The 24,681-nt window shown below is 37.1% G+C and overlaps 1 protein-coding gene and 1 long non-coding RNA gene across 2 annotated transcripts in view; both read left to right on the top strand.

The window, feature by feature from the left end:
* The window catches only part of LOC127446033 (uncharacterized), a 138,217-nt gene extending 120,110 nt beyond the window's left edge, over nucleotides 1–18,107 (top strand). Inside the window, exon 3 of the long non-coding RNA XR_007898089.1 lies at nucleotides 17,710–18,107. This is a non-coding gene — a long non-coding RNA (uncharacterized LOC127446033). The remainder of the gene's footprint in view (nucleotides 1–17,709) is intronic.
* Nucleotides 18,108–18,307: 200 nt separating this feature from the next.
* Nucleotides 18,308–24,681, top strand: part of LOC127446005 (cadherin-22-like) — a 146,148-nt gene continuing 139,774 nt past the window's right edge. The window contains exon 1 of the mRNA XM_051706592.1: nucleotides 18,308–18,698. Coding sequence (XP_051562552.1) covers nucleotides 18,471–18,698 — 228 coding nt within the window. The 5' untranslated portion in view covers nucleotides 18,308–18,470. The remainder of the gene's footprint in view (nucleotides 18,699–24,681) is intronic.

Here is a 24,681-nt window from a genome sequence, read left to right as displayed (position 1 = left end):
AATTTAGCTTTTAGAAATTTAAGTACTGGAAGACCTGAAAAATTGTCTTGTTTTGTTGAAAAGTGCTTGAAATTAAAACTGACAATTTCTTCAGTGTAATGTGGGTTTCTTTATATTCTCCCTGTTCTTAAAAGTCCAATAAAATAGTAAAAAGAAATATTGATTTTAATCACAAATAGCACTGATGCGTAAACAAACAAACAAACAAAAAAAAGCCCAGAGACTTGTAGAGAGATGCTCATTGAACTCTTAAAGTGACAGTAACCTTTTTAGCGCTTGTAATACCAATTAATGTAAACTCAATGTTTTTACTTGTAAATTTGACAAATTATTTCAAAAATTGATCGCTCATACCATTATTTTACAATTTTATGATATAATATTAATTGATAGAATGTAAAATAATTATATTCAAATGTGATTATAATAATGATGACAAACAAATTATTAAAACATAAATATACACTTTCACATTCTTTTTTTCAGGACAGGTTTTGTTCAGTTCTATTGCTTTTCTGCATCTGAATTTTTCAGCCTGAATTTTTAAGGTTTATTTGTTTGTAATGGCTATATGAGAAACTCATATTTATATTGTGTATTAAATAACTTTATTTTGATGAGAAATTATAATGTGCATTTTGCACAAAAAATAAACACAATTTTCTGTCATACTTTGTCATTTAGGTTATTTTATTGAACCAATATTTTATCAAATTTTGAACCTCATATTGTATATCGAACCGAATTGTGAGATAACCATATCGTCCCATCCCTAACCAGAAGTGATGCGTTTTTTTAGACACCGTGTAAAGCCCAAAGTATACTTCGGTCAGACGCGAATGTTAGGCGTCTGTGCACAGGATGCATGACGTACATTTCGTCATCAGGAGAATGCTCGAGCACTTAATGCATGCTGCCCAATTTTTCTAATTGCACGTACTCTGAACGTGAAGTATGAGCATGCGCCTGAAATAATTTGCACTAATTATTGGTTTCACAAGGTGGCAACACTCACATTGGAGCCGTTGCTCTCATAGAGAAGCGCTAAAAGAAGATGTATATTGCCTCTAAACATCAGGAGACTGGTAGAGCATTGCGCTAACAACGCCAATATCATCGGTTTGATTCCCAGGGAACACACAAACTGATACAATGTATACTTTGGATAAAAGCATCTTCCAAATGCATAAATATAAATGTAAACAACAGTGAATGCGCATTTCAAGAGCGCATGTGTGAGGAGGTCAGAAGAGAAATAGTCCACTCATAGCAGACAGAGCGCACATGTGCCAACCGCCTGTGTATATACGCACAGTCAAATAATTTTAAAGGCTAGCGTTCGACTGTACACAGACGCTAAGCGTTTGTGTCAAAACCAAAGTATACTTTGGGCTTAAGGTTAAAAAGACAACCCCTTACAGTAAATAAATGATGGTGTTTTCTAGTTCTATTAGTGGTATTTAGTGTACATTGATCTGTTCAAATGCTGTTTATAAAGAAATAGCTTCGATTTTCCCACTGAAAACTGTTCCTGTTTATCCATTCTTCTTTTACCCATCCACTCGGTCCTCAAGAATGCCTACTCTTGCGGTCACACAACAAGTGGACTTTCACTGTTTATCAGGGTATTTCCACTCTAACTTATTTTCCCTGGTGTGTGGAAACAAGTGGACCTGCATCCCCCAGCCCCCAATTTAAGTACATTTGTTTAGTCAAAGGTCTCTGAGTTAAGGTTATTTTCCCCTACCTGGTCCAGAGTCAGTCAGTTGATCAGCTAAAGGTGAGCTGAGTTGGGCTCAGAGCTCAACCCTCAGTGACCGCAGCTTGGACTAATGGGAATTGTATGGCTCGGTGCTCACCTCAGGAGGGAGTCTGCAACAAGGAGATGTTCCAACTCTGTTATTGACAACCGAGAACTCCTTGGAGAGGGATCACTAATATATAGTGTATAAAATAATGGGAGAAATCTAAAACAGTATCGTGGCTGTTGTCCCGCCATACAGCCAATCACATTTTTTAATAGAGGCATCACCTGTCAGTTTAATCGAGAATGTGCATGTGCATTAGCTGGACCAGCCTGAAAACAATCTGTTTTTTTTTATGTCTTTTGAACAAAAAAAATAATAATACTATTAAGATACCATTGTTGTCAGATTTTATTGCTTATTTGAATGCAATCTTGACTGACCGTTTTGGAAAATTCTGTCTTTCTCGAGTCAGGAACTGTACTTGGATGACTCAAAATAGAAATATAACCAGTATGGCTGCCAAGTGAATTGGCTTGCTTTAAAGGAACTTTGTTCTTATTCAGAACCACTTGCATTATTTAAAAAAAAATACCATATCTGATCGATTTTCATGACTTTAGGTTCAGTTAATGGGTCTTGAACAGTTCAAGAATTATGGAATTGGAACCAAAATCCATAAATTCCTTTTAATTCCTATCCCTAACTGCATTGTAGGAGAGTGCTGCTGCCACTGAGAAATGGCACTAGAGAGGGGATGCCCTTTGAGATGGGAAAAGGTCCGGAATGGAATGGTGAATCAAATGAGGTTAAGCCACCAGTCTTTCCCAGATTAACATATTATTCTGGTGTCTTCTTGCGAAGATTCCATCGCTGTATGCGTTGTGCATGCTGACAGTCGCTTCGATTGGATTGTTTACACAATGCAGCATTTGAAGTTTGAATAGCTCAGATTTAGCCGCTGTTACGGATTAACACAATAGGCTTTCGTTGGCTTATTTATTCCGCCACAAAAGGAATACGTTTTCTATTCTTGTGTATTATTAAGCTTGCAGTTTACATTTGAATGAATTTAAAACGATAAACAACAAAACAATCTCATTCAATGCCACATATTTAGGAATCGATATGCGAGACGTACTGATTTGAGCATGTCATTTTCTTAGGCATTGAAAATGTTATCTTTTTAATGAAGCTGCTTAATGGAATAATTCATCCCAAAAAAAAATACATTTCTGTCATCCTTTGCTCACCCTCATACCATTCCAAACCCGTTTGAATGTCTTTCATGCGTGAAATACAATGCCGCACTTTTCCATACATGAAAGTGAGCTCCAAAAAGGACAAAAAGAATCATCAAAGTACTGTATCATAAAAGTAGTCTGTATGACATACTCAACATTTTCTGAATCCATTCATTAGCTTTGGGTGAAGAACAGACCGAAATTTAAGACTTCAAGCTCTGAAAATCTTTCCATGCACTGTTATTCTCAAATTAAACATGCTGTCATTGACATCAATGATGTTTGGTCACAAAAGCCAATTACTTTTGGCATCATCAGTGGTGTGAATGCACCATTTTTGTTTGCCATACAACTTTTATAGTCCATTTCAGAGCTTTAGAGGGAAAGATGATTATGATTATTTAATTAGATATTAATTTAGTCATTCTTAAACTTTGTACCTGTAAGATCTTGAATAGATACTATAGGTCAAACCAAACATTTAACACTGACACATCAAAATGACCCAGAAAGAAGATTTTAACCATTTGCCCGAAGTACTCTATTCAATTCAATCAATTTGCATTTTCATTCTCTGTCAATTTTCATGTCAATCAGTACAGAGAACACACCTTGTTTCTCAATCAGAGATGTTTTCTCTCTCTTATGAGCACATCAATATTAGAAGAACTGGAGATAAATATTAAGTGACTGCATGTTGTTTAATCCAAATTAAATTGTGCTCATCTGTATTTAAAGATAGTTTTGCTTTTTTCAAACTTGTGTAATACTACTGTTTTTAAATTTACTTTAAATTTCATTTTAGTTTTAGTTGAAAAACAATATTCTTCATTTTTATACAATGATGACCTGGTTTTGTTCCATGATGCCTTGCAGGAAACATTATTGTACTATTGTCCTTGTTAAACTTGAGAGTAGGGCTGCCACAATCATGAAATTTGGCTGACGATTAATTGTCAAAAAATAAGCGCGATTATGGCGAATAATTGTCTGTTTTAGGGCTTTCACGATTATGATGAATATGGAAATTAATTGTCTGTTTTAGGGCTTTTACGGTTATGATGATTAACTAAAGTGAGCTCTGCATTCACTAAAATCCTCATTTATATTTTCGCGGGAGTTAGGCGTGAACCTCTACAGACGGTGCGTGCATCATGGCACTTCGGAAATTGCACTCAGTGCGGTCCATGGTGCTGCTCATTGAGACAGTCAAAGTTCAATTGAATAAGACACTCAAATGCGCCATTTATTCCCTTATTTGGACAGTAAAATATGATTGGGATGTAAAGTGCACAATAACTGTGGTTATCTGAAATAACCGCTGTTAGATCAAATAACCCCGATCAGACGATTATTTAATAATCGTGACAGTCCTACTTAAGTGATTTGTCAATATCTGATGTTTCTCAGCTTCACAATCAATCTCTATAAAGTGCAAGAGTGCCCAGACACTTCTGCAGCCATCTTGGTTCCGGAAGTATTTTTCTCATTAATTTTATCCATAGGGATTTCATAAAATCCTTCATAAAAGCCATGAACCAAACCAACCAGCTCCAAGGTGAATCACAACATAACACACTTTGATTTAATGCAAAAAAGTATTTGAAAATTGGACTAAAAGACAAAAGTAAAAGAAGTATTTATTGAGGGAATGAACTACAAGCATTGCAAATGACGTAATCAAAATAAAATGATGGTGGAAAAAAAACTATTGATTTGATATATGTATGCACAAATATGAACTCTTTATTAGGAACACCTGTACACCTAATTATTCATGCAATTATCTAATCGGCCAATCATGTTACAGCAGTGCAATGCATAAAATAAATACGATACAAGTCAGGGAGCTTAAGTTAATGTTCCCATAAACCATCAGAATGGGGAAAATATGTGATCTCTGTGATTTTGAGCATGGCATTATTGCTGGTGTCAGATGGGCTGGTTTGAGTATTTATGTAACTGCTGATCTCCTGGGATTTATATATCCTGAGATTTATCATACATGTTTGATTTTTATTACACATGAAGAGAAACATTTTGGTCCAATGAGTTGCTGCATAAATAGAAACCAAGAGGTCGACAAAATTTAGCGGTGCTTGTTGTTGTCGACGCTTGGTAAGACAGAAACTCATATTGACATGGATGAGATTGTAACTTTATTGCTCATATTTGGATGCTGTTTTATCCCCAAAATGGAACGCTGTGGATTCTAGCCAAGTAATAGGCTCATATTCAGTTATGTGGCCATAAAACAAACAATATATTTACTTCTAAAGCCACTTTTTGTATTGTTGATTCAATGCTTTACTCAACTGCCACAATAATGTAATGTATTGTCTTCCTTTGGTGGCTTTTCTCAGCAAATGTTGATATCTGAGATTATTTTTTGATTAATCAGCAATTTAATCATGATCATTCAGATCATTTCATTGGAAAAGTGGTCACCTATCTGAGGGTCTGACTGATGTTTGGCACCATCAGCCCCCAACCCCGGTGAGGGCCCAGTGGAGCTTGCGGACAGCTGTCAAATGGCTGGCATGGATAACTTTGCCAGGGGCTTCCATGTCTTTGCCTCTCTACCCACCCTCCAACACCCATCACTGGTCAGTGCCCTTCCATTCCTGCAAGTTGCTCATGACATGAGCGGCTGAGTAATTGCACAGCTGGCAGGTTGGAATGCCCGCAGAGAGAGACAGACAGACAGAGAGCGAGACAATAATAGGGTGAAAGGAATCCAAAGAATAGAACAGAAGAGTCTAAAGTGAATCGAAGATGGACTGGGTTGAAGGATGGCTGCTGTCTCGCTGTCGGTAATAACCGCACAGAGAAGGAAAGAATCGGGGAGTAGGCAGCAAGCTACAATTAACGTAATTAGCCAAGCAGCTTTTCTGAGGCTGTGACAATATACATCTCCTCTCATTACTCCCTGTGAGCAAACACGGGGCGTAATGAGAGGTAGCATACGGTAGGGCAGCATTTACTCTTTATGCTCAATCCATTACAGCAGCCGCAGTCTGCCAATCGAGTCCACTTTCACCCCCCCTTGAACATGTGCCGCTCCACTTTGCCAAGGAAATAGTGTTTCGGAAAGGGGCTTCTTCTCACCGGATCCCCATTCCAGGGCATAATAGTGGCTCTCTAGAGCTTGTATTCCGCAGCCAAATGGAAGCACGGAATGACACTAGAAGTATTGATGCATTTCCAGGTGTTTGGGAGGGCTGGCCGATGCAATGTGCCCAGATATTTGGGTTTCTAAGCGTAAACTGTAGGCGTTAACTTGTTTGGACATGCTAGCATGTGATAATTACTCTGATGGCACGCTATGGTTAGGAGAAAGTTTTGAGTTTTTTGTGTGTTTATTTATTCATTTTATTTCCTATCTTCCAACTCTAATGTTCAAGCATACCAGTCTGATCTTAGGATTTTTGGTTGCTATTGTGTATGTAACATTTAAACATATATTTTTGTTCATTTGGATAGACTCTTAAATGTACAAAATGGACAAAAAAGTTTTTAGGTGTTTACAGCTTTAGATAAGTAAAAATATTTCAGAATCCTTTACGTTATACGTACATTTGTTTAGTAAAATCTTTACTATTTTATAGATGTTTTAGATTCCTTAACCTTATTACTTTTCAACAGTATAGAGAATGTAACAGTCAGGTAAATGTACAGTGACAATCATTTTGGATGGATGGATGGATGGATTATACACCAAAGTTTTTTCACGGTTCTCAAAGGTTTTGACCATTTATGAACGATGAATTTCCGTGACTTTTCAGATTGTTTGTGATTACTAGATAAGCATTTTTAAGAATCATTTATATCCACTACATAACTTTATTTTAACTAAGATTGTATTAATTTTCATGTTTTTGCCAGGCATGGATATCATTATTTAAAATTTACCTGATATTTCCTAATTTCTCATGACTGTGGGAACTCCGTAAATAAATAAATAAATATATATATATATATATATATATATATATATATATATATATATATATATATATATTAGTTAGTGTAAAGAGGTCATTTATGGGTCATTAATGCGAACGAATCAATATTTTGAGCAAGTCTTCGTAATGATTCTATTTAAAACCGTTGGAATCATAAATAATGCAAATTATGATATAGTTATTCAAAACTTACTCAAACATATTGAAAATGTAGTTTTAAAACTTTTTTAACCATCCAAACTTTTAGCACTAATTTAAGCCTGTATTTAGTTTTTATCTTGTCTCGGCTGGTTTCTTTTGTTCGTTAGCCATCATATATATAGAAATATCACAGAAATGATATACAGTATATGAATAAATAAAAGTTGGATTGTAAAAGGCAAGTTTGGGAATTTGACTATGGTATCTGGGTTCATTCAAATGACTCCAGTCATTAGAACTCGGTGTGGTTTTGGCTTTGATGCACGCTTTCATGCGTTGATACATGCTTGCGGGAGTGCTTGGCAAATGTATAATCGGATGACACATCAAAACATTGCACAGCCAGAGAAGAGCGACTGCGCTGCTTATTAACCTCAGGCTATTAGTTTCCAAATACTGTTTTTTTTCTCTCTCTTATATCCTCCCAGATTTTAATCAGTCTGATATTTGGAATGTTTTTTTTTTTTTTTTCATTTAAAGTCAACATGAAACAGCATTCGCAGCTTATTTTACTTCGGTGATGTGAGACATTTCCAAGTGAAATAGGATATTCAGTGAAAAACAATGTAGGTCGAGGCTTGATTTTATCCATCAAGAATTGATTGGATCTTGGGAAAGTGGGTGTTGCCAGCGTGGAGGTAGGTGATTGGAGGGAAGGGTTAAAAAATAAGAGGGGTTGGTGATATCATCCAAAAAGGAAAGTTGTTTTGGGGGGGGGGGGTGGGGCGCAAGTACATTTTGATAAAATGAAAAACAACTCTGATGTATGTGCAAAATTTCATGAAATTTTAAGCATGCCAAGTGCCTCAAAAACACCCAAATATAATAAGATATGAATAATAACAATTAATGCATTGCCATGGCAACAGGATTTAAGATATCAAATATTCCTTTACAATTTTACATCAACAGTGTCTTGACATTATTCTAAATAATTTTGAAGCAATTCATTTAAACACAAGAGGGCTATTTCATAGTCTGTTAAAAGTGCCATAATTCCTACTGCCAGTTGGTGGTGCTATGACTGTGACCCATCAATGTGATCAGCCTCCATTACCAAACCAAACATACCGCTGAATTTTCATCAAAATCACACAATGCACACAGAAGATATAAGGCACTTCCTTTTTCCCATTTTTCATCATACATTTATTGCTTTGTTATGGCGACACTGTTCAAAATATCAAAAATCTATTTGCAATTTAGAATCTCCAATGCCTTGGTATGATGTTGCACAAATTTAGTGCCAGTCACATGAATCCCCTTGGAGGAATATTTAAATTTCAGAGCCTGCGATTTTCAGAAAATCCAAAATGGCCAACTTCCTGTTGGGTGGAGCTAATGACTGTGAGTATGAAAGTTGTTCAGCTTGATGAGAACTATATATGTACCAATTTTGGTGACTGTAGGTGAAAATGATGGTGCTACAGAGCCCCCCTTACATGCCCATTTTCAAGGGGCTGCTACATAGTACCCCCACACGCCCCTTCCCCCTGCAACTTTGCTCAGCCCTAATGGCTGACGACTCTGATGTGTATGCAAAATTTACGTTTTTACGCATGTTAAGTACCCCAAAAGTACAGTAAACCTTGAAAAAATAACAATAAGAAGAATAAATATAGCTGCAAGCAGCGATGATGGGCCTAAGTACCATGGGTCAATTTCCATCCGGTGGCTTTCAGAAAACAGTGCAAGGTGGACACATGTATTTGACATTTGACATTATTCTAAACAATTTTGTAGCAATTTGGTTAAATATGACACCAAGTTCACACATCCTCTGTGAGCGAGGCATTAGCGGCGTATGAGCAGGCGGTCATGTTGGATGTTCACATTGGCCTCATCTCTTCTGCGAGAAGCAGCAGCACCTCTGTGCAGGAAATAAAGTTATCTATGGGGTTATAATTTTTTTCTTTAATAAGGTCGTAATAAGCTGAGGTTATTGCTGCTTCAAGGACAACAGCAGGCAGTCACGTGCACTTCATGTTTATTTGCACACTTGGTTGTGATTGGTTAATGTTGTGTCTAAACCTTACACCTATATGCACAGAATGGAAAGGTCTGGCAGTTTATTAATTCTTTATTTATTTTATTGAGTTTACTTGCATGCAGACATATAAATTGTAGTGTATTCATGTAAACACGAGGACTATTTCAAAGTCTGTTAAAAGTGCCATACTTCCTGCTGCCAGTTAGTGACGCTATGTCCGTGACCCATAATAGCCACATAAATGTGATAAGCCTCCATTACCAAACATACAGCTGAATTTTAATCAAAATCATACAATGCACACAGGAGATATAAGGAATTTCCTTTTTCACATTTGTGCCCTTAATTTATTGCCTTCCCATGGCAACACCATTCAATATATCACAAATACGTTCATAATTTAGCATCTTCAATGTCTTGGCATAATATTGTCTAAGTTTGGTGCCAGACACATGAATCCTCTAGGAGGAGTATTCAAAAGTTCAGAGCCTGCAATTTTCAAAAAATTCACATTCAATCCAAAATAGCCGACTTCCTGTTGGGTGGAGCTAATGACTGTAATTTTGAAAGTTGTTCCAGCTTGATGAGAACTATATATGTAGCAAGTTTGGTGACTGTAGATGAAACTGACGGTGCTACAGAGCCCACTTTACATGCTCATTTTCAAGGTGGCTGCTACATAGTCCCCCCACGCCACTGCCCATGTGTCAACTTTTGCTCAGGCCTAATGGCCAACAATTCTGATGTGTATGCAAAATATCATGAAATTTCACGCATGCTAAGTACCTCAAAAGTACAGTAAGCCTTGAAAATATAACATTAAGAAGAATAAATATAGCTGCAAGCAGCGATAATGGGCTTAAGTACCATGGGTCAATTTCCATCCGGTTAGGCTATCAGAAAATCCGTGCATATGTGTAAATCATGCACTTGACATTTGACATTATTCTAAACAATTTTGTAAGCAATTCAGGTTAAACATGACGACCGATAGTTCACACAGCCTCTGTTCAAAGCGCCGCACTTCGCGGCGCACCAGCTGGCGGTCACGTTGGATGTTCACATTGGCCTACAATCTCTTCATGCGAGATGCAGTCAGCACCTCTGTGCAAGGCAACAAAGTTATCTATGGGGTTATAATCTTTTTCTTTAATAAGGTCGTAATAAGCTGAGGTTATTGCATGCTTCAAGGACAACAGCAGGCAGTCACGTGCACTTCATGTTTATTTGCACACTTGGTTGTGATTGTGTTGCTGTTGTGTCTAACACCATTACGACCTATATGCACAGAATGGAAAGGTCTGGCAGTTTATTAATTCTTTATTTATTTTATTGAGTTTACTTGCATGCCGACCTATCAATTGGTAGCTGTATTCATGTAAATCACTAGGAGGACTATTTCAAAGTCTGCTAAAAGTGCCATACATTCCTGCTGCCAGTTAGTGACGCTATGTCCGTGACCCATAATAGCCACATAAATGTGATAGGCCGAGCTTATGACTGTCAGCACGAATGTTGTCTGGCTTGATGAGATCTATATGTGTACAAAGTTTGGTGATGGTAGCTCAAAAGGGATGTGCTACAACTCTGATGTGTGTGCAAACTTTCTAGAGTTTTCACGCATGTTAAGTACCCCAAAAGTACCGAAAACCTTGAAAAGAAGAAGAAAAAGAATAATCTTAGAATAACAATAGGGTCTTCGCACTTTCAGTGCTTGGGCCCTAATAATAATAATAATCCTTAGAAGAACAATAGGGTCTCCGGACTTTCAGTGCTTGGGCCCTTATAATCATATCTTTAGAAGAACAATAGGGTCTCCGGACTTTCAGTGCTTGGGCCCTTATAATCATATCCTTAGAAGAAAATAGGGTCTCTGTACTTTCAATCCTTGGGCCCTAAATAGATAGATCAGAATTTATTTTACATTAATTTACATTTCAACTGTATTGATCCTTGGTTCTTATTCTTGTTAAATGAATGCATCCGTGCAACAGTAAATTTGTTGTCCTTCATGACACAAAATTATTTTTAAGTCATTGCAGATTCTTTGATTTTTTCTTGTATTTTAAAAGACTGCAGCATGCAAATACACTTACATGTAGGTGATCTACCTGAGAAGCATTTCTCACAGTGGAAACTTTGTACTCAGCAAGAATCCAACAAAATGTGTTAAGCCCAAGAGCAATGTCTTCGGTGAAAGGCAGCCAGGTGCGTTTGGTGAGTGAAGAGGGGGGTTTATATATCATGAACTTGAACTCACAGCATCTGTCTGCGTCGCTGCAGCCCACTGCGAGAGACTTACACAGGGGGCTATCTGATTAATAGCATGAAGGAGCACTAATTGGATAAAAGCGTTAATAAATTAATTCAATGCATCAGAGCGGTAACCCTAATGCTTAAAACAAACAGTGGTCAGGGAGGTGAAGATAAGCAATGGCCCAATTGCACTGCAGCAGCCGAAGTGCCATTGGGCAGAGAACATGATTAATGGTCTTTTTGAGGGTTTCAGAATGAAAGAAAAACAACAACATTTAGCATGGTCGAAGTGTCACAACCGTAAGGCTAAAAGATTACAGCGCCTGCAGACGAGGCCAGGGAATTGTTCTTCAGGATATGTGTTATCCTATGACAGGAAATAGTGCTGGGGTTACGTCTTGAAGTAACAAGCAGTTTGCATGTGCCATTGCTAGCAAGTAGTTAACTGCAAGAGGTTCAGTTTGGTTAGTTTGACATGTCTAATCAATTCAGTTGGTTAGATACAGTTACAGTGTTACAGAGGCTTGCCCAAAATTAAATGCTTATAACGCTACAAAAAAAAAAGAAAGAAAAAAAAAAAAAAAAAACAAAGAGGGTAAATTATTGTTGATTGTGTGTTGATATGACAAAGCAAACAAAAGTTATTGTATTACAAAAATAATTTATCCTCATGTCCAAAAATGTTCTCTCCAAACAAATAAAACATAATAATTGTACATAATAACTAATTACACATGCAAATACAACAATGGCTAAAGGTATGCTCTCTCTCCAAAGCATGCAGGCATGAGAAACAAGATCTCATTCAGTTCCATTCTATGTCATGTGCTTGGCCCCATCCCCTACTGGCCATATTTAATTAGAGTGAACAATCCTCTCTGCCCATATTTGGATGACTTCCACCTCTGGTTGCAGTGATCTAAATTCTAAAACGATTGGTTAAGCATTCCATGTCGCTGGACAAAGTACTATATAATTTCAGATGAAGTCATCTGATCCAGGAAAGCTAAAATGTTTTTGCCAGATAGCACATTATGTGCTTCATGCACATTGTGCTTTGTGTGGATTATCGAATGACCTATGCATGTGATTATGTTGTGTGTGGGCTAGTTTTAAAGATAATCGCCTCCTCTAATATTTTATGTTCTGTTTATTTTTCGTAAAGATATAAGAGAAATCACCTGTTTACATGTAACATGGATGTTAAAGGCATTTACTTCACTAGTACTCGCTATATTTTGTGTCTGTGAGTAAAACAAATAGGCTGGTTGTATTCTACTTTTTGAGAGCTTTTCAATGACATTTGACACATGGCTATTTGATCAATTAACCATTTACAATAATATGTACAGTGCAATTTTTAAATAAATTACCAAAACAAAATACTTCTGATTTGTCTGCAAATTTCAATGCACTGGTTCAGTTTTGTTTATAATGCCTACATGGATTGTAAATTACGGCTTCTAAGCTTTAAAACAATACCTATTTTGTGTTGGTCAAGACTGTAGTTATTAATATTTTGATAATTATTTTTTTTTTTCCCCAGTGGGCCAATCCAAGCTTAAAGGGTTAAATAGTTATATTATAATATAATATGTATGTTATAGCTACTGGTGGTAACAGCACAAATGCCATGGGTTCAATTTCCAGAGAACAGATATGGTGATGCAATGTACGGAAAATACTTTGTAGACTACAGTTCACCACATGTAATGTGTAAAAACCCTTCAGAAAATGTCAAACTAAAATATATGAAACATACATGTATGTATATGTACATAGCTTTATTTTAAAAATATGTATAAATACATATGGTCCTAATACATTCCGTAGGGGTTATAAAGGCATTTGGGCCACAGTTATCGCTAAAAATACCAGTGGGCTATGTGCAATTACTGTACACAGCAGTAGGATCAAACCTATCGGAAGCTGACTACACAGTACCCTTACAAGCATCTTAGCAGGTGGTAAAGAGTGAAACCACGAAGTCCTTTTGACCACGTCTGCCAGAGTTTTTAAAGATAAACACTCACAGTTTGGAACAGGGTAGCTTGTTTAGCTTATTAGCCACCTGCAGTAGCCTAAAGATTTATATATTTTAAGCTTGTGCAAACTAGTTATTTTACTGGAAATATTCTTCTTTGGCTGATATTACTATTGACAGAAGTTTTCTGCACTAACTGTTCACTGGTTTTGATGTTGAGGGGCTTTGACATGTCTGACATTTAGCTTTGCTTCAACTAGCATCTCAGGCCGAGCGGTGACTCGGGTCACACGTATCATCTAAAATAAGATAGGTACTAACTACTCATCCTTAAAATGTGTAAACTGTTTTTATACAGAGTAACAGTATTACAAACAGAATAACATTAGAAAACCGATACAATTTTGTGTTATGACTTTAAATGGATGGTACTTGTGCTAATATGTCAATCAAAATTATCAGTCAAATGCATCAACAGCTAATGCTTACATTAGATTAATCAAACATAATATTTTTCATGTTTGCTATTAGTGTGCAATGTTTTTTTTTCTAGCGAGCTGACTTCAAAGTAATGTTGTTTATTCCCTATTTTCCTCAAAGAAAAATGGTTTAGGGCGAGTGGAGATTAATTCATTTTAGACTATCTAGAGTTTTCCTGCCCCTTTTGCTAACGGATACTCTTATACTAGACTTGAGCAAGTTTGTATGATTAATTATAAACCATTTGTATCAAATATTTTTTTGGGGTGTATGCTCTCTATTGAAGTAGTTCTCCAAACTCGGCTGTTTGCTCATAACTCTAAATCCTTTGGCAGTTAACAGAAAAGGCAAAAGCTGTGTGAAATTGTCCCTCAAATCGCCCTCATTCCGTTCTCTTGAACATTTCAGAGTATAGAGAGTTTGCCTCTTATTACGATGGGGTATATTGCAGGAATAAATTAACTAAAAGGGACTGGCTCTCTTGGAGATATCTGATGCATTGTAAACAAAAACTGGAGAGAACTTTCTTAGTCTGCAAACTCTATTCCCACTTTCCCACCAAGTTTGTAATCTCTACGATTGACAGACAATCAGTACAATTACAGTAGAGTTTCAGAGTATCATTAAACCACTAATGATATATTCCAGAGATTTGTAGATGCACTTTCTGAAATTCAAATTTTTACTTTTGTTTTTATGTGAATAAATAAAGTTACATTTCTAGTTTCAACATTATTTTTACTTTAGAACCATTGTTTTGTTGGACAAGAAAAACTGGCTTTATACCATGTGGCCCACATTTGGTTTTTGATTGTGAAAATGAGTCAAATTTAACTATTTATGGATGGAGCCACATTGAGAGCCCTATATCTCTGGCGTTTAACTTTATAGAGCCTTAAAAATTAAGATAGAAAAAGTAAAGTTTGTTCTAAATCATAATCTAAAAGGATATTAAGATATGTTTAATAAGGGGGCCTGGGTAGCTCAGTGGTAAAATACGCTGGCTACCACCCCTGGAGTTTGCTAGTTCGAATCCAGGGCGTGCTGAGTGACTCCAGCCAGGTCTCCTAAGCAACCAAATTGGCCCGGTTGCTAGGGAGGGTAGAGTCACATGTGGTAATCTCCTCGTGGTCGCTATAATGTGGTTTGTTCTCGGTGGGGCGCATGGTGAATTGGGCGTGGTTGCCGCGGTGGATGGCGTGAAACCTCCACACGCGCTATGTCTCCGTGGCAACGTGCTCAACAAGCCACGTGATAAGATGCGCGAGTTGACTGTCTCAGACGCGGAGGCAACTGGGATTCGTCCTCTGCCACCCGGACTGAGGCGAATCACTATGCGACCACAAGGACTTAGAGTGCATTGGGAATTGGGCATTCCAAATTGGGAGAAAAAAGATGTGTTTAATACTTCTTGAGTAATAGGCACTCTAACTCTAACTAAAAACATCACACAAAAATGTTTGTTTGTTTTCTTCCATCTATGGACTTTTACTATTGGCATATAATGCAACAAGGGGTGCTGCAATCAACTGATTTTAGTAATAGACCTACGTATCTTTGTGTAAAAATAAAATAATGATGCACCTCCTTTTTAAAGTTATTTTTTTGTGACCTGTAGTTTTGCTCCAAATCATAAGTGAAAACATTCTTTTGACCCCCCTCTAAGAAATAATGGATTACTCAGTTAATACTGATCTGTGACATTTAATATGTTGGCTTTCGTCATCATCATAGATTTTGTTAATTCTTTTTTAAGAAAGATAAACTTATATCTTTCTTAAAAAAGTATTACAAAATCTATCATTTTAGCTAGGGAAGTTTCTGAAATCTGATTGATTTGACATGGAATAACCCTACATATTTCCTGTCTAAATGGTCACCCGATTCTTGGACAGAATAAGCTACAATGTGGACCAGTCCTTATGCTGTTTTTTCATGACCCACATTTGGATTTCGACCATTGAAAATGGGTAACATTTAACAATTAACACATGGAGCCACACTGAGAGCCCCATATCTATGGATTTAATCATATAGGGCCTTACAAATAAAGATGCAAAATGTTTGTTCTGAACCAGAATATAAGAGGACGTTAATTAAAAAAAAAAAAAAAAAAAAATTATTATTTATTTATTTATTTATTTTTTACATTTTTGGAGTCTCATTCATTTGGAAATTCACCAAGTCTCCGAAAATTGGTTGATTTGACATGGAATATTCTTGGGCAGAATAAGCTGCATTGTGAACCAGGCCTTATGTCGTTTAGTCAAATGTTTGTTTACGTGAGACTAACTAGGACAATGTTAATTATCATGTTTCAGTACTAGTCTGGTGAGTGCCGAAGGCTGGTGTTGTTTGAAGCTGAGTGACACAGAGTGCTCTGATACAGTCGTAATGCCTCTGCTACCACCAAAAACACTATTGGCAAGCCAGACGCACTCATTCATGACCTATTAGGTCATGGATTGATTATAAAACATGGCTGCTACTTCTGGTCAGGCGCCAGATGGAGAGCAGGGGCCGTGACAGTCCGAAACCAGAGCCAGAGACAGATCACCACCGAACGACGGGCTTCAGGCCAGAGCACACGAAAGAGATGCCCCTCATTCATTCGCTCGTTCTCTCTCCTCGACATTTGCCATTGTGCGTCATTCCAGTAAAAACACTGTGTTCGTGAGAAGGGTAGAAAGTATGCACAGGGAAGTTGTCACTAGGGCTACTGTATATCTCATTAATGGTAAGATTTAGAGTCAGAAGTCAAATTGTGCAAATATGTGTTTTCTCTAGAAGCGGTTGTGAATGTTGGTTTGAAACAATAAGATAAAAGAAAAAAGTTAATTTTCCCTATTGTTATATTCTTGTTATAGTTCTTGGGAAAACAGGCAAGCTTAACTGATACATTACAAGGCAAGAATCAACTACATTACGAATGCAGATTTTTAACAAAAGGTTTAATCGTGTGCTGAGGACAAAGGTATTTTTTATGAAAGTGAAGTTGGATCATATTGTCACAAAACTGGTTTGATATATATATATATATATATATATATATATATATATATATATATATATATATATATATTAGATTACCTTTTCTCTTGTTGTAGTTTAATGGACATTTTGTGCTTTATAATTTCTGTACTTTTTATGATATACTGTATATATGTGGTTGGTTGATGGGGGGAAGTGTCCCCACCAATGTTCTGATGAAACCTATGCCAATGGTTTAATGGCCAGTTCCATTGTGACAACTTACCCCATATAAGTGACAACATGCCCCACTATTGGGGCAAGCATCAATTATACACCTAATGTCTATTGTTTAACTCATTTTGTGGCATTAATTCTAAAAAGCTTCCTTTCTTTGTCAGTTTGTTAAAAAGAGAAATATATAATTGGCCAACTTGTCAATTTTTTCAAACAAATTTATTTGAATGCACATCACGTCATAATAGAGTGCTACAGTGCTCACCCACTTTTTCAGCCATCTTGATTTTGGAAGTATTTTTCCTATGCATTTTTGTCCATGGGAATTTCATGAAATCCTTTTTAAAAGAGTTGTAAGCCATGAACCAAACCAACTAGCACCAAAGTGAATCACAACATTACAAACTTTGATTTAAAGCAAAAAAATATGTGAAAATCTGACAAAAGGACAAAGTTACGAGAAGTGTACAAGAAGTCTCCCTCTATAATGATTTGTGAACTGGTAAGAACTTCACAAGGACTTGAAGGCAGCATAAGACTGGTAAAACTTTTGGCTAACATTGCTTATAGCAGTTTTAACTGGCGTGACAAAATATCACTATAATATTTCTAATCAATTATTTTTGCTCTATTACAGGTGTCTATTGGCCTGGGTCAGCATGAACTCCCCATCACTTTTTAAAGCAGATAATTGCAGGTTGAGTAGAAGAGACCATCTCGAGGAAGCTACAACATTAATTCATTAAATCCTCCAACCCATGGATCTCACCATGAACACTCTAATTTAGGATAGCGTGGCCTCCAAAGTTACTTTATTACACTTTTGGATCCATTGTATTTAAGGATTCTTTTGGATGCAAAGTATGCCAAGTTGGAAATAGGGGCCATGCTGAAATGGCGAAGAGAATATTCTTGGATTATGTCCTGTCCTAAAAAAAAATATGGCTCTGGAAGCGTTGGCCATTGATTAAAAGGTTTGAAGACTCCATACATCACTTACGGAATAACTGCAATGGGATTGTTGAGACCAGAGAACCAGAGAACAACTTTTATTGATGTGTCTGTCTTGATTTTAGTGGTTGTCTCCAATAGCTGTATATACTAGCAATAGTAAAACTCAAAACAAGCAGAGAGAGTTCTTCAATGACCTTCAATGGTAATTGCTACAGTTGAAAAACCTAACAAAGAAAGTTTTAACAAACAAGAAGGATCCATCTCAAATGGAATCTTGACTTTTGAGAAATCAGTGGCATCTTTGATTTGAACAAAATGACAAACATCCCATTGGATTTATAAATTCACTGAAGTTTACTTTCCTCAAGCAGTTTCATCCAGAAACTTCATCCTGAGCGAGTTTATAACTTCTGCCCCATGTAGAGTGAGAGAGTGTTTTTAAAGATGGCTCCTTATTGGAGAGCAGGAGCCCAGGCTTTGGCAATATCTCTGGGGATTCTGCAGTGCTTTGGATGGCTATCTGCTCAGACCGTAAGGACTAGTGTTGGAATATCTGGGAGAAATCCCGATCAATCGCCAATGTTCCACGAAAGAGTAAAGAGAGGCTGGGTGTGGAATCAGTTCTTTGTCGTGGAGGAATACACCGGCACAGAACCGCTGTACGTCGGAAAGGTACGTTTCGTCCTCTGGTACATTAATATCTTTTGGTTGCACTCTTAAAACTGTTTGTTTTTCCATGAGGATGCAAGGGGGAAATCCATAGCAGCACAACATAAGCCAAGAAAGGTAGATGTGGCATGCATCTAAATGATGGAATTCTCAAATGCAATTGCAAAAAGTAGAAGGATACCATTAAGATAGTTGACTAGGACAGATAAAGAACAAGTCTGGCCGCAAATCTCAAATTTGATCTACAGTATGTGGGCCAAACTAAAACCATTTCTTTTAAAGTGCTGTCTTAGATCTTGTTATCGCCTCAGCGGGTTACTCTTGCTTTAGGCAACATTAGCAATGCTTATCAGGGACCAGTGTGTGTGTGTGTGTGACAGTGTTTTAGGAGGTGTGTATGTGAGTCTGTGCTCAGGTGTGGTATAGGTCTAGGTGATATATTGAATGTTCATGATATGATTGCACTTTTATTCAGTCATTAGACTAGTGTCAGAATCATTCCTTGTCTTGCGAGTCGCCAGTATGAGCTATTGACATTTTTGCGAAAGTATTTTTACGTGCCTTGATGTACGTATCGCGGCAGGGCAATTCCACAACAATGTCAACATGCCGATTTCAACCTTATTTCAATTCATCATGCAGCCTTGATGGTTATTATAATTTAATATCACATGTCTCAGAGGTCAAAGTCTGCAGATTTTAAAACATTTTGTATGGTTTTCCGTTATGATGTAAGTGCTGCTTTCACAACTGTCACGTCCATAATGAAGAGATGTCACATCCATAATGCCAGTTTTTCCCCATTTATGTGAAAATTACATTTAATAAAAAAAAAATATTACTTGTTCTTTGGAGAGCCAAACCTTTTACATTTGGTGGCTATTATTATTTCTAGATTGTGCATTTCAATTCACAATTTTTTTTTTTCTCCTAAAAGTGGTGTCCATTTTTGTCACATCTGTAACGCAAGCTCGTTTCCTGATCTAAAAAGAAAACGTGTCTAGATTGAAACGTTTCTGATGTCTGGATTCTGTCTGCAGGGGTCTATGATTATACATATAAATTGTTTGATATTCTAGTAATGAGTACTTTATATATGAAGTGAAATTTCACATTTTCACTGCAAATGTCACATCCATAATATTGGAATTGCCCAGCAGTTTACTGGTGAAATGAACACTAGAGGCTCTACAACAACAATAACTTATATTCACTTTCACACAAACCTCTATCAAATAGCACGGTAGCTGAACTGAGCCAAAAGTGTAATAGAAGCACCACAAAATTGCATTTTTCATCTCACATTTGTTTTTTCTGACAATATCAGTAGGTTTAAGGTTTAGGGTAGATAGGTCAGTTTTGTTAATTTAAAACTCGATAGAGCATTAACCTTTAATGTCATCTGTTTGTAGTGGCAGTTCTAGCTTGTATGGCACCCTGGGCGAAGCCCCAGTTCAGCAACCCCCCACTCCCGGCTGTCCATGTTGCCCATGCCTAAATCTGCCACTGTCTGTTTGGGAGAACATTTAACTTGTTTTTTATCACCACACAATGGATATTTCACCTCGGAACTGCCACGATACCTGTAATGGCTGAAAGTAATATCATTTAGAGAAAATGTAGCCAAAGTCACGTAATTTTCATGAGATCAGATAAATATTACAGTGACCACGTTTACATGCACTTAAGAAAATGGTTTATTCCAGGGTTTTTGCAGAAAGTGGCATTCTGAAACGTCATGTAAACAAGAACACCGATTTTCCTAATGACGCTTAAGGGATTAAAAGAAAGCAGTTTAACGCATCTAGGTTTCTCCTCAAGAACGCAGCATAATGTGGCCATGTAAACACATGAGCGAGGTTCTTACAGGTTTTTGAGGAGTGCGGATGTGCGTGAACAGACCAAATAGGATGGAGCCCAACAACAAGTCAACACAGTGGAAACAATTCATAATTTTGTGGAGAATAGTGGGAAAAGCACACACACTATAAACTACACCCATTTATACACACCAGTGTAAAATCTCCCAGAGATTTACGTAAAAGGGAGACCCCCACAATTGCAGCACAATTCAGAGTGGTGGTGGGGTAGTGGTCTAAAGCACAGAACTGTTAAGCAGAAGGTTGCTGGTTCAATCCCCATAGTCACCATTCTGTCCTTGAGCAAGACACTTAACTCCAGGTTGCTCCGGGGTGATTGTCCCTGTAATACGTGCACTGTAAGTCACTTTGGATAAAAGCCTCTGCCAGTAAATGTAAGTAAAATGTAATTCCCTTGCAGGTTGCGATACAATGTTAAGAAAACAATAACAACAACTGATCAGTTCAAAATATATTTTTTCAAGTAAACAATTTAACGGTTAATTTGCATCATCACTCTAAAACTTCAACAGAAGTCTCAGCTTCGCTTCTGGTATTTTAAGTATATATGAAAACGTATAATCATATTTTGTTTATTTCTATATTGCTGTATCAGTGCATACACGAAAATTATTACACTTATTTCCTCGTTGTGTTTATTTCGTGAAAAAGGATTATTTAAGATATATTTTACAATTTGCTTTAAACATTTTTAATCAAAATGGCTGTTTGGACAAAATGATGGTTTATGACATAAGTCAATTAAGCCATTTTAGAGCAAATACATAAATATCTAGATATCAAATATCATTAAAAAGTTTAAATTATAGAGATATAATTTGTAGTTATATCGCCTGGCCCTAGTGTGGTGTAGCATTTTTCAGAGATACAGGCGACTCGTAGATTCTGATGTAATTCATTAAGTGTGTGTGTGTGTGTGTGTGTCTGTGTGTGTGTGTGTGTGTGTGTGTGAGAGGAGTTGATGTCTAAATGGGAAGCCATAACGGATGGGCTAGAAAATGGAGTGCGGTTTTCTGCAGAGAGATGATTTTATTAATACAATTACCCAGAGTTACTGCTCCCTGTGAAGTCAAGGCAGGAGCCAAGACTATTAATAGGGGCTAATGCTGGTGTTGTCTGTGTCATCTATTGCTCACAGTATCACATACTTTGATTAGGGTGATATAGAATTAAATATGACCATCATGTCTTTTAACAGTAACGGTCATTTGAAACAATTGTTTTATATGTCTTCCCTTGCTCTCACCCTTTCCTGGCTATTAATCTACTAATGAAATATCTTATTTCTTAAATGTTTGGCCCCTGCACTAAACACTGGCAGCTACGTTCAATACATTTGGTAAATTAATTTCACTTCAAGCTGAAGTGTTTTATTTCTGTGCCACTGGCATCAGACAGGTTTTCCAAACACTCCTTCCGTTTTCTATTGGTCAGATGAACGGACTTTCGTATGACAAATGTTTTGTTATTTTCCTCATTTTTAAGTCGCTTTAGATAAAACTGTCTGCTAAATGACTAAATAAGCGAAAGTGTGTGTTTACAATTTTTGGTTTAATCAGGGAAGGTTAACAACAGTTATGGATGGTGTTAACAATTTAATATTCTTTTTCTTATTATTTCATGTTCTTAATTGTTTTTTAATTTTTTTATGTATCTTGTATTTTCTTTAAAATTTATATGTAAAGCACTTTGAATTGCCATTATGTATGAAATGTGCTATATAAATAAACTTGCCTTGCCTTGCCTAAATGTAAATTAAAGTATTTCAGCTGTAAAAAAAATTAAGCCCGCAGGTTTTTTGTGTATGAATTTTGCAAAAATACAAGAAAATAAGCAGTGATATGGAAAGCAAAAAGGGTTTGATGTAAATGAATTATCTTTCAAAGTGAAGTGAATTAAATCACCCACTGAAAATGTACTTTCTGCTTGTTGTAAACAGTTTTGAGGCCAAAAAAATAAATAAAAAGAAATAATAATAATAATAATTGGAAGACTTTTGTCAGATTTTCACTCCTGTCAATTCACGGTACCTGTACCTGTAAATAGTTTGGGGCTGGAAATCATTGGACAATATTTGTCAAAGATTAACTTCATTTTGTCAATTGATGGTCGTTGTAAATATTTTGGGGTGAAAATCAATGGACGACTTTTTCAAAGATTCACATAATTTTGTTCATTTATGTTCATTTTAATAAGTTAGGGGCCAAAAATCATGGACAACTTTTGTGAAAAATTCATTTAATTTTGTTTATTCATGTTGTTGTAAATAGTTTGGGGGTAAAAATCATTGGACGTCTTTTGTCAGAGATTCACTTCATTTGAGCAATTCATGTTCATTGTAAATAGTTTGGGGCAAAAATCATTGGACAACTTTTTGTCAAAGATAAACCTCATTTTGTCAATTAACATTCATTGGATGACTTTTGTCAAAAATTTACTTAATTTTGTTGATTCACATTCATTGCAAATAGTTTTGGGGCAAAAATCATTGGATGACTTTTGTCAAAGATTCACATCATTTTGTTAATTTATGTTGTTGTAAATAGTTTGGGGGTGAAAATTGTTGGACAACTTTTTGTCAAAGATAAACTTCATTTTGTCAATTCATGTTCGTTGTAAATAGTTTGGGGGTGAAAATCAATGGATAACTTTTTGTCAAAGATAAATTTCATTTTGTCAATTCTCGTACCTTGAAAATAGTTTGGGGTGAAAATCATTGGACATCTTTTGTCAGAGATTCACTTCATTTGAGCAATTCACGTTCGTTATAAATAGTTTGGGGGTGAAAATCAATGGACAACTTTTTGTCAAGGATTTATTTCATTTTGTCAATTCTTGTTTGTTGTAAATAACTTAAGGTGAAAATCACTGGATGACTTTTTGTCAAATATTCACTTCATTTTGACAATTCTTGTACCTTGAAAATAGTTTGGGGCGATAATCATTGGACGACTTTTTGTCAAAGATAAATGTCTTGGTTACTGATGTAACCTCTGTTCCCTGATGGACGGAACGAGACATTGTGTCAATGTAGTGACACTGGGGGTTCGATCTTGAGAGCCCCAATCACCTTTGCTTAAAATAGAAAAGGCCAATGAAAATTGGCAAGTGGAATTTGCATGCCACTCTCCGCCCCGGACATACGGGTATAAAAAGAAATGGTGTGCATCACTCATTCAGATTTATGCTGAGGAGCCGATAGAGAGTCCCGGCCATGTCAGCGGCTGGTTCAGCGCCACGGCAGGAGGGACACAATGTCTCTTTCCCTCCATCAGGGAACAGAGGTTACATCAGTAACCAAGACTTTCCCTGTCTGTCACTCACTTGACATTGTGTCGATGTAGTGACACTAGGGGTTCCTATAGGAAACACCGCTGGTGCTGAACCATGTCACAAGGTACGGAAGAGTAGACATGGGCAAGCTGCTGCATGCCTCGCACAGAGCGCTCAACCACGTCGTGACCTTCCAGAGAGTTAGGTAAGGCATCTCCCTAGTCGCGTTAAGGGGGGAGGCAGTCCCCCGCCGAGCAATTTCTAGAATAGTGCTGGGAAGTGCTCTTTCCTCTCCAGGAAGGAGAGCATTATGGAGACCACAACCTGCCGGAGGGAGGTTAACATATGGAGCATACCTCACATGGACTTACTAATGAGGAAGTTCACATATGGAATGATACCAGAGGAGGACCCTATCTACAGAGAGGGTACGCAGCCCAGTGGCCGAGGCAGAGAAAGCTCTGACGAGGGGAAAAAAAGGGTTCACCTAAGGGGAAACCGAACAGTGGAAACTCATCATACGGGATTACCAAGGGGGAATCACCATGCATGGAGCACTGAGCCCAAGCACACGGGCTCACCTGAAAAAGGGGAATACCATGAGTACTGGGCCTGGTGGCGTTAATCCTCCGCCGAGTTCGTCACAGAACAGTGTTTAAGAATTAAAGAGGCGTCCGGAGTTCACCAGGTACGAGGAACTGTTGTGGACAAAAAGGCGCACATTATCACCTTTGAAAAAGGGGAAAGGCGCAATGCAAGCAGTACACCCAACCGGCCGCCCGGTCTACCTGCTGTTACCGCGTAACACTCAGGTCGAAACCGGGTCTATGCGT

This window comes from Myxocyprinus asiaticus, chromosome 9, assembly GCF_019703515.2.
Source record: "Myxocyprinus asiaticus isolate MX2 ecotype Aquarium Trade chromosome 9, UBuf_Myxa_2, whole genome shotgun sequence".
Lineage (NCBI taxonomy): Eukaryota > Metazoa > Chordata > Actinopteri > Cypriniformes > Catostomidae > Myxocyprinus > Myxocyprinus asiaticus.
This window is presented reverse-complemented; position numbering and strand designations above follow the sequence as displayed.